Here is a 12,074-nt window from a genome sequence, read left to right on the forward strand (position 1 = left end):
GTACAAAAGCACAGCATATAAAGAAGTTTGCACATCATATAAGTACAAAAGCACAGCATATAAAGAAATTTGCATAGCGTAAAGAAGTTTGCACATCATATAAGTCCAAAAGCACAGTATATAAAGAAATTTGCACAGCATATAAAGAACTTTGCAGATCAAATAAGTACAAATGCACGGCATATAAAGATGTTTGCACGTCATATAAGTACAAATGCACGGCATATAAAGAAGTTTGTACATCATATAAGTATAAAAGCACAGCATATAAAGAAGATTGCACAACATATAGGTACAAATGCACAGCATATAAAGAAGTTTGCACGTCATATAAGTACAAATGCACGGCATATAAAGAAGTTTGTACATCATATAAGTATGAAAGCACAGCATATACAGAAGTTTGCACAACATATAAGTGCAAATGCACAGAATATAAAGAAGTTTGCATATCATATAAGGACAAAAGCACAGCATATAAAGAAGTTTGAACATCATATAAGTAAAAAAGCACAGCATATAAAGAAGTTTCAACATCATATAAGTACAAAAGGACAGCATATAAAGAAGTTTGCACAACATATAAGTACAAATGCACAGCATATAAAGAAGTTTGAACATCATATAAGTACGAAAGTACAGCATATAAAGAAGTTTGCACATCATATAAGTACAAAAGCACAGCATATAAAGAAATTTGCATAGCGTAAAGAAGTTTGCACATCATATAAATCCAAAAGCACAGTATATAAAGAAATTTGCACAGCATATAAAGAACTTTGCAGATCAAATAAGTACAAATGCACGGCATATAAAGAAGTTTGCACATCATATAAATACAAAAGCACAGCATATAAAGAAGTTTTCACATCATATAAGTAGAAATGCACAGCATATAAAGAAGTTTGTACATCATACAAGGACAAAAGCAAAGCAAATAAAGAAGTTTGAACATCTTATAAGTACAAAAGCTGAGCATATAAAGAAGTTTGCACATCATATAAGGACAAAAGCAAAGCATATAAAGAAGTTTGAACATCATATAAGCACAAATGCACAGCATAAAAAGAAGTTTGCACGGCATATAAAGAAGTTTGCACATCATATAAGTACAAAAGCACAGCATATAAAGAAGTTTGCACATCATATAAGTACAAAAGCACAGCATATAAAGAAATTTGCATAGCGTAAAGAAGTTTGCACATCATATAAGTCCAAAAGCACACTATATAAAGAAATTTGCACAGCATATAAAGAACTTTGCAGTTCAAATAAGTACAAATGCACGGCATATAAAGAAGTTTGCACGTCATATAAGTACAAATGATCGGCATATAAAGAAGTTTGTACATCATATAAGTATAAAAGCACAGCATATAAAGAAGATTGCACAACATATAAGTACAAAAGCACAGCATATAAAGAAGTTTGCACATCATATAAGGACAAAAGCACAGCATATAAAGTAGTTTCAGCATCATATAAGTACAAAAGGACAGCATATAAAGAAGTTTGCACATCATATAAGGACAAAAGCACAGCATATAAAGAAGTTTGAACATCATATAAGTACAAAAGCACAGCATATAAAGAAGTTTGCTCATCATATAAGTACAAATGCACAGCATATAAAGACGTTTGCACATCATATATGTACAAAAGCACAACATATAAAGAAGTTTGCACATCATAAAAGTACAAAATCACAACATATAAAAAAGTTTGCATATCATATAAATATAAAAGCACAGCATATAAAGAAATTTTCACAGCATATAAAGAAGTTTGCACATCATATAAATATGAAAGCACAGCATATAAAGAAATTTTCACAGCATATAAAGAACTTTGCACATCATATATGTTTAAATGCACGGCATATAAAGAAGTTTGCACATCATATAAATACAAAAGCACGGCATATAAAGAAGTTTGAACATCATATAAGTACGAAAGTACAGCATATAAAGAAGTTTGCACATCATATAAGTACAAAAGCACAGCATATAAAGAAATTTGCATAGCGTAAAGAAGTTTGCACATCATATAAATCCAAAAGCACAGTATATAAAGAAATTTGCACAGCATATAAAGAACTTTACAGATCAAATAAGTACAAATGCACGGCATATAAAGAAGTTTGCACGTCATATAAGTACAAATGCACGGCATATAAAGAAGTTTGTACATCATATAAGTATAAAAGCACAGCATATAAAGAAGATTGCAGAACATATAAGTACAAATGCACAGCATATAAAGAAGTTTGCACATCATATAAGGACAAAAGCACAGCATATAAAGAAGTTTCAACATCATATAAGTACAAAAGCACAGCATATAAAGAAGTTTGCACATCATATCAGTCCAAAAGCACAGAATATAAAGAAATTTGCAAAGCATATAAAGAACTTTGCAGATCATATAATTACAAATGCACGACATATAAAGAAGTTTACACATCATATAAGTACAAAAGCACAGCATATAAAGAAGTTTGCACATCATATAAGTAGAAAAGCACAGCATATAAGGAAGTTTGCACATCATATACGTACAAAAGCAAAGTATATAAAGAAATTTGCACAGCATATAAAGAACTTTGCAGATCATATAAGTACAAATGCACGGCATATAAAGAAGTTTGCCATCATATAAGTATAAAAGCACAGCATATAAAGAAGTTTGCACAAGATATAAGTACACATGCACAGCATATAAAGAAGTTTGCACATCATATAAGGACAAAAGTACAGCATATAAAGAAGTTTGAACATCATATAAGTACAGAAGCAGAGCATATAAAGACGTTTGCACATCTTGTAAGTCCCAAAGCATAGCATATAAAGAAATTCGCACAGCATATAAACAACCTTGCACATAATATAAGTACAAATGCACGGCATTTAAAGAGGTTTGCATATCATATAAGTACAAAAGCACAGCATATAAAGAAGTTTGCACATCATATAAGTACAAATGCACAGCATATAATGAAGTTTGCACATCATATAAAGACAAAAGCACAGCATATAAAGAAGTTTGAACATCATATAAGTACAAAAGCACAGCATATAAAGAAGTTTGCACATCATATAAGTACAAATGCACAGCATATAAAGACGTTTGCACATCATATAAGTACAAAAGCACAACATATAAAGAAGTTTGCACATCATAAAAGTACAAAATCACAAAATATAAAGAAGTTTGCACATCATATAAATATAAAAGCACAGCATATAAAGAAATTTGCACAGCATATAAAGAAGTTTGCACATCATATAAATATTAAAGCACAGCATATAAAGAAATTTGCACAGCATATAAAGAACTTTGCACATCATATATGTATAAATGCACGGCATATAAAGAAGTTTGCACATCATATAAATACAAAAGCACAGCATATAAAGAAGTTTTCACATCATATAAGTAGAAATGCACAGCATATAAAGAAGTTTGTACATCATACAAGGACAAAAGCAAAGCAAATAAAGAAGTTTGAACATCTTATAAGTACAAAAGCTGAGAATATAAAGAAGTTTGCACATCATATAAGGACAAAAGCAAAGCATATAAAGAAGTTTGAACATCATATAAGTACAAATGCAGAGCATAAAAAGAAGTTTGCACGGCATATAAAGAAGTTTGCACGGCATATAAAGAAGTTTGCACATCATATAAGTACAAAAGCACAGCATATAAAGAAATTTGTACAGCATATAAAGAAATTTTCGCGTCATATAAGTACAAATGCACGGCATATAAAGAAGTTTGCACATCATAAAAGTATAAAAGCACAGCATATAAAGAAGTTTGCACAACATATAAGTACAAATGCACAGCATATAAAGAAGTTTGAACATCATATAAGTACGAAAGTACAGCATATAAAGAAGTTTGCACATCATATAAGTACAAAAGCACAGCATATAAAGAAATTTGTACAGCATATAAAGAAGTTTTCGCGTCATATAAGTACAAATGCACGGCATATAAAGAAGTTTGCACATCATAAAAGTATAAAAGCACAGCATATAAAGAAGTTTGCACAACATATAAGTACAAATGCACAGCATATAAAGAAGTTTGCATATCATATAAGGACAAAAGCACAGCATATAAAGAAGTTTGAACATCATATAAGTACAGAAGCATAGCATATAAAAATGTTTCAACATCATGTAAGTACAAAAGGACAGCATATAAAGAAGTTTGCACAACATATAAGTACAAATGCACAGCATATAAAGAAGTTTGAACATCATATAAGTACAAAAGCACAGCATATAAAGAAGTTTGCACATCATATAAGTACAAAAGCACAGCATATAAAGAAATTTGCATAGCGTAAAGAAGTTTGCACATCATATAAGTCCAAAAGCACAGTATATAAAGAAATTTGCACAGCATATAAAGAACTTTGCAGTTCAAATAAGTACAAATGCACGGCATATAAAGAAGTTTGCACGTCATATAAGTACAAATGATCGGCATATAAAGAAGTTTGTACATCATATAAGTATAAAAGCACAGCATATAAAGAAGATTGCACAACATATAAGTACAAAAGCACAGCATATAAAGAAGTTTGCACATCATATAAGGACAAAAGCACAGCATATAAAGTAGTTTCAGCATCATATAAGTACAAAAGGACAGCATATAAAGAAGTTTGCACATCATATAAGGACAACAGCACAGCATATAAAGAAGTTTGAACATCATATAAGTACAAAAGCACAGCATATAAAGAAGTTTGCACATCATATAAGTACAAATGCACAGCATATAAAGACGTTTGCACATCATATATGTACAAAAGCACAACATATAAAGAAGTTTGCACATCATAAAAGTACAAAATCACAACATATAAAAAAGTTTGCACATCATACAAATATAAAAGCACAGCATATAAAGAAATTTTCACAGCATATAAAGAAGTTTGCACATCATATAAATTTGAAAGCACAGCATATAAAGAAATTTGCACAGCATATAAAGAACTTTGCACATCATATATGTATAAATGCACGGCATATAAAGAAGTTTGCACATCATATAAATACAAAAGCACGGCATATAAAGAAGTTTTCACATCATATAAGTAGAAATGCACAGCATATAAAGAAGTTTGTACATCATACAAGGACAAAAGCAAAGCAAATAAAGAAGTTTGAACATCATATAAGTACAAAAGCTGAGCATATGAAGAAGTTTGCACATCATATAAGGACAAAAGCAAAGCATATAAAGAAGTTTGAACATCATATAAGTACAAATGCACAGCATAAAAAGAAGTTTGCACGGCATATAAAGAAGTTTGCACATCATATAAGTACAAAAACACAGCATATAAAGAAGTTTGCACGTCATATAAGTACAAATGCACGGCATATAAAGAAGTTTGCACAGCATATAAGTATAAAAGCACAGCATATAAAGAAGTTTGCACAACATACTAGTACAAATGCACAGCATATAAAGAAGTTTGAATATCATATAAGTAAAAAAGCACAGCATATAAAGAAGTTTCAACGTCATATAAGTAAAAAAGCACAGCATATAAAGAAGTTTGAATATCATATAAGTACAAAAGGACAGCATTTAAAGAAGTTTTCACAACATATAAGTACAAATGCACAGCATATAAAGAAGTTTGAACATCATGTAAGTACAATTGCACAGCATATAAAGAAGTTTGCATATCATATAAGGACAAAAGCACAGCATATAAAGAAGTTTGAACATCATATAAGTACAGAAGCACAGCATATAAAGAAGTTTCAACATCATATAAGTACAAAAGGACAGCATATAAAGAAGTTTGCACAACATATAAGTTCAAATGCACAGTATATAAATAAGTTTGAACATCATATAAGTACAAAAGCACAGCATATAAAGAAGTTTGCACATCATATAAGTACAAAAGCACAGCATATAAAGAAATTTGCATAGCGTAAAGAAGTTTGCACATCATATAAGTCCAAAAGCACAGTATATAAAGAAATTTGCACAGCATAGAAAGAACTTTGCAGATCAAATAAGTACAAATGCACGGCATATAAAGATGTTTGCACGTCATATAAGTACAAATGCACGGCATATAAAGAAGTTTGTACATCATATAAGTATAAAAGCACAGCATATAAAGAAGATTGCACAACATATAGGTACAAATGCACAGCATATAAAGAAGTTTGCACGTCATATAAGTACAAATGCACGGCATATAAAGAAGTTTGTACATCATATACGTATGAAAGCACAGCATATACAGAAGTTTGCACAACATATAAGTGCAAATGCACAGAATATAAAGAAGTTTGCATATCATATAAGGACAAAAGCACAGCATATAAAGAAGTTTGAACATCATATAAGTAAAAAAGCACAGCATATAAAGAAGTTTCAACATCATATAAGTACAAAAGGACAGCATATAAAGAAGTTTGCACAACATATAAGTACAAATGCACAGCATATAAAGAAGTTTGAACATCATATAAGTACGAAAGTACAGCATATAAAGAAGTTTGCACATCATATAAGTACAAAAGCACAGCATATAAAGAAATTTGCATAGCGTAAAGAAGTTTGCACATCATATAAATCCAAAAGCACAGTATATAAAGAAATTTGCACAGCATATAAAGAACTTTGCAGATCAAATAAGTACAAATGCACGGCATATAAAGAAGTTTGCACATCATATAAATACAAAAGCACAGCATATAAAGAAGTTTTCACATCATATAAGTAGAAATGCACAGCATATAAAGAAGTTTGTACATCATACAAGGACAAAAGCAAAGCAAATAAAGAAGTTTGAACATCTTATAAGTACAAAAGCTGAGCATATAAAGAAGTTTGCACATCATATAAGGACAAAAGCAAAGCATATAAAGAAGTTTGAACATCATATAAGTACAAATGCACAGCATAAAAAGAAGTTTGCACGGCATATAAAGAAGTTTGCACATCATATAAGTACAAACACACAGCATATAAAGAACTTTGCACGGCATATAAAGAAGTTTGCACATCATATAAGTACAAAAGCACAGCATATAAAGAAATTTGTACAGCATATAAAGAAGTTTGCACGTCATATAAGTACAAATGCACGGCATATGAAGAAGTTTGCACATCATAAAAGTATAAAAGCACAGCATATAAAGAAGTTTGCACAACATATAAGTACAAATGCACAGCATATAAAGAAGTTTGCATATCATATAAGGACAAAAGCACAGCATATAAAGAAGTTTGAACATCATATAAGTACAGAAGCACAGCATATAAAGATGTTTCAACATCATGTAAGTACAAAAGGACAGCATATAAAGAAGTTTGCACAACATATAAGTACAAATGCACAGCATATAAAGAAGTTTGAACATCATATAAGTACAAAAGCACAGCATATAAAGAAGTTTGCACATCATATAAGTACAAAAGCACAGCATATAAAGAAATTTGCATAGCGTAAAGAAGTTTGCACATCATATAAGTCCAAAAGCACAGTATATAAAGAAATTTGCACAGCATATAAAGAACTTTGCAGTTCAAATAAGTACAAATGCACGGCATATAAAGAAGTTTGCACGTCATATAAGTACAAATGATCGGCATATAAAGACGTTTGTACATCATATAAGTATAAAAGCACAGCATATAAAGAAGATTGCACAACATATAAGTACAAATGCACAGCATATAAAGAAGTTTGCACATCATATAAGGACAAAAGCACAGCATGTAAAGTAGTTTCAACATCATATAAGTACAAAAGTACAGCATATAAAGAAGTTTGCACGTCATATAAGTACAAATGCACGGCATATAAAGAAGTTTGTACATCATATAAGTATAAAAGCACAGCATATAAAGAAGATTGCACAACATATAAGTACAAATGCACAGCATATAAAGAAGTTTGCACATCATATAAGGACAAAAGCACAGCATATAAAGAAGTTTCAACATCATATAAGTACAAAAGCACAGCATATAAAGAAGTTTGCACATCATATCAGTCCAAAAGCACAGAATATAAAGAAATTTACAAAGCATATAAGGAACTTTGCAGATCATATAATTACAAATGCACGGCATATAAAGAAGTTTACACATCATATAAGTACAAAAGCACAGCATATAAGGAAGTTTGCACATCATATACGTACAAAAGCACAGTATATAAAGAAATTTGCACAGCATATATCGAACTTTGCAGATCATATAAGTACAAATGCACAGCATATAAAGAAGTTTTCACATGATATAAGTAGAAATGCACAGCATATAAAGAAGTTTGTACATCATACAAGGACAAAAGCAAAGCAAATAAAGGAGTTTGAGCATCATATAAGTACAAAAGCTGAGCATATAAAGAAGTTTGCACATCATATAAGGACAAAAGCAAAGCATATAAAGAAGTTTGAACATCATATAAGTACAAATGCACAGCATATAAAGAAGTTTGCACGGCATATAAAGAAGTTTGCATATCATATAAGTAGAAAAACACAGCATATAAAGAAGTTTGCACGGCATATAAAGAAGTTTGCACATCATATAAGTACAAATGCACGGCATATAAAGAAGTTTGCACATCATATAATTACAAATGCGCATCATATAATAAAATTTCTCATCTTAAGTCAGCTCTGTCATTCCATTATTTTCCGTAAACTTCCATGTGCTGTGACAAAAATAAATTTGACTTTTTTTTATAAATTTACAAATTTGAAATGTACGATTTCTTTACCCACGTTTAATATTTGTATTGCATTGCATGGATCAGAGTATTGAGACTATGTTTGATATTTATGGCTGGTGTAGTAATCTTCGATTGATACAAGTAATGTTTTCTCTCTGAATGTAAAATAAATGCGTTTTATTTATTCCCTAGTGTAACATCTAAACTAAACGTCAAATGTTTACATAATACTGTGAACGATGGGGTCAGGTACATTAGGAAAGAAATGTTTGTGCTACACCATGACTAGTTTTGGTTAGAAGTATGTCATTATGTGATAACAATTTAAACTTTTTTGATGGTTGTGCTAATATGTCGTCATCTACCACGTGTTACCCTATTTACAGATTCAAAATAGTTCAAGTGTTCTAGATTTGGGAACAAATCCTGAACCAGGAGAATACATGGTGTGCGCTGAGGGAGAGTCGGCCACGTGCTACCAGGGGAACATTTCTGACTTGTGCACGAGCTATAACAGTGAGTACCAATATTAGGTAATACAAAAAACCCACAAAGTAATAGCTTTTAATTGTTTGTTTATAAAAGACACATAAACCGTAATAGTCCTTTCCTGGTAATGTTTGAAACTATTGTTTGTTGAAAGAGTGAAAAAGGGAAAATTGTTTATTGTTCTTTTATGGAGATCCTATATTAGACCTGGATTGCATAATTTATGTATAAAGGTAATCATTTGGCCTTTCTTCTTCTTATTTACGTACCATCATTATTTACGCATGTACTTTGCAAGATCAATTCCTTCTTTTCTCCTCTTTCTCGGAATATTTTGCTTCACATAGCGCCTATGCAACTTACATTTTTGTTGTCGTGCAGTGTTTGGGTAATTTTTAAGTGTACCTACGTATTACTCAGAATAATATGCCAAATATTTTGACGGACGTAACACTGGAATTTGAGTTTAAAATTCCAGCCATCATATCAATGAACTACTGCAGTTGTTTACAAAGTCAGCGCACTTGTACATGAAGTTGGTTTTCTCCACCTAGGCGTGTATGATATATAAATCATTGCTGATCTCTCAGCTATCAAGCTAGATTCTTGGGTAAACATAATGCTTGTCGGTCTCTGTCGTACATTAATTATCTGCATCTGAATTAATTTTATCAGCTTCCATTGTTTGTTTTGTTACGATTAATGACGTTGCCACTTAATCCAGATGTAACGAACCCCTGTTATTTGTATTTTTGTATTATTGATTTTGTTTACCTTAGACATATAAAACGCTGAGTGACCTGGTGCCATCTCATGGAGAGAGATATATAGAGAGAGTGAGAGAGAGAGAGGTGCATATTATGTAAGCAAATAGAGATCAGTAAGCTGGATTTGAATTAACCGGCAAATCATTTAAATCAATCCAGTGAGAGACTATGATACATTTGCTGTCATTTGCTGTCAGTACCAGACTAACTCGTTTGTTTTAGTTAGTATATATCACCACATTGTATTTCTTTAGTTCTGACTCTCATTCTCCTAATCGTACTGAGAATGTATAACGTGTTTACCTGTTCAAATCTGATGTGTATTTCTTCATTGTGCTTGAGCAGTATCTGTATTTTAGATGACTGTCACATAAATGTTATCATCCTATTCTTTCAGGTTATTTAACTTCTCTTTCATCTCTCTCAGTCAAGTTGCTTGCTAAATCAATGCTCTCTTAGGGCTGTGGAATCCGTTTTCCTACGTTCGTGTCCCTGGGACGAGTGAGTTACAAGACATTTTCACCCCTTTTCTCTTTATCAGTTATCCACTGACATATTAGACTTTTTCTGTCGTTTACCATACCACCCTTTTGTCAATAGAACTTGAGGACCTGACTATTGCGATTGATTTTACATTATCGTTTTCAGTTTTTCCGGTATCAAAAACAATTTAGATATTTTAATCATATCAAACTCTCACAAATGCCATTGCCAAGAAGGTGGCATGGGGCTACTATTTTGTACAGAATATACAGTGTTTTAGAGTTGTTTACGTTAGTGACAACCCGACTAATGTCAGGTATTGATGGACAGTTCTAACTGTATATCGTTATAGGCGGCACTACCGAGAAAGCGGGCTGTGGCCTATGACGCGGTCAGCAACATCGCTTCACGGTTGCTAACAAGAGAATGAAATGTGTATATCATCAAACATACTTCAACCATAGGCATATTATGATTTATTTATTTATTTTGCATGATGGAAAGTTAATGCTATAAATGTGCTGGTGTGAAATGCCACCTGTAGAAACCCATATTCCATAAAGACATACTCCGACGATATTTTAGACTGTGTTTTCTAAAGCCATTTATTTGGTGTGGTTGTTGATTTGAATGTAGTGAATCTATAACAAAAGTATATCCGACTTCATGGGATTGTTTACTTGCTAAGATGATTACCAGGTCGCTGGTTTTGTAAAGTAGCTCGTTATTAGATATTACGGTTACAATCAAGTAATTATGTAGCTAGTGTTTGCCTCCAAAGGTGAACTGTTTCGTTCTCATTATTGATATTATATCTTACCATCTTATATAAGAAGACCAACATATGTATGTTTCCCTGCAAAAAAGCAGAGGTCGAGAGTTCGATGTTCGAAACCATCGGCGGCTTCCCAATGTGTATCTTACCGTTTTTAAAGTTTTAACTTCAAAGTTTCTTCTAAATTCGCTCATCCCAGTATGTTAAAGCCTTTTTTTCTATTTGTTTTAATTCTCGTTGCAATTAACCTAGCTGGCATATAATCATGAATTTAGTCGACTCGTTTCTGACCTAACAAAGAGATGGAACTTACTTTGTATCTATGTTATGATGGAAGATTATGTTTTGAATGAAGGCATTTGGAGTAAATTTTGAACGTTGTCTTTATATATATATATATATATATATATATATATATATATATATATATATATATATATATATATATATATATATAAGGAAACAATTGTGTCCACTAACAAATGGCTTCAGAGATAACAATATAATACGCTTACTAAATATCAAAGGACAATTTATTTGAACGCAAAAGTAAAACCCGTGTTATGCCATGGATTTCAATCCATCATTCACTTATCAAAATAATTTAGCAGAGAGGTGCCTATTGAATATATTACAAATTACTATATGTCGTTATACAAAATGAACTTCGTATACTGGATACCAGCGAATAGTCAGGTTCAGCATTGTGTCCTCGGTTATTTGCATAGTGGAATAGATGTGATAGATACAAAGGGGCTAAGAGTAGCTTATATAAAGAAATGGGATGCAAAGCTAATGACTGAGCTGAAAGACTTCTTTTGTAATT

General features: G+C 31.5%; 1 protein-coding gene across 1 annotated transcript in view; it reads left to right on the forward strand.

The window, feature by feature from the left end:
- LOC149806978 (uncharacterized) overlaps positions 1–12,074 on the forward strand; it is a 252,067-nt gene that overhangs the window by 227,739 nt on the left and 12,254 nt on the right. The window contains exon 6 of the mRNA XM_089948028.1: positions 9,121–9,250. Coding sequence (XP_089804154.1) covers positions 9,121–9,250 — 130 coding nt within the window. The remainder of the gene's footprint in view (positions 1–9,120; positions 9,251–12,074) is intronic.

Source organism: Sinohyriopsis cumingii, chromosome 1 (genome assembly GCF_028554795.1).
Source record: "Sinohyriopsis cumingii isolate HCF-2022 chromosome 1, ASM2855479v2, whole genome shotgun sequence".
Classification (NCBI taxonomy): Eukaryota; Metazoa; Mollusca; class Bivalvia; order Unionida; family Unionidae; genus Sinohyriopsis; species Sinohyriopsis cumingii.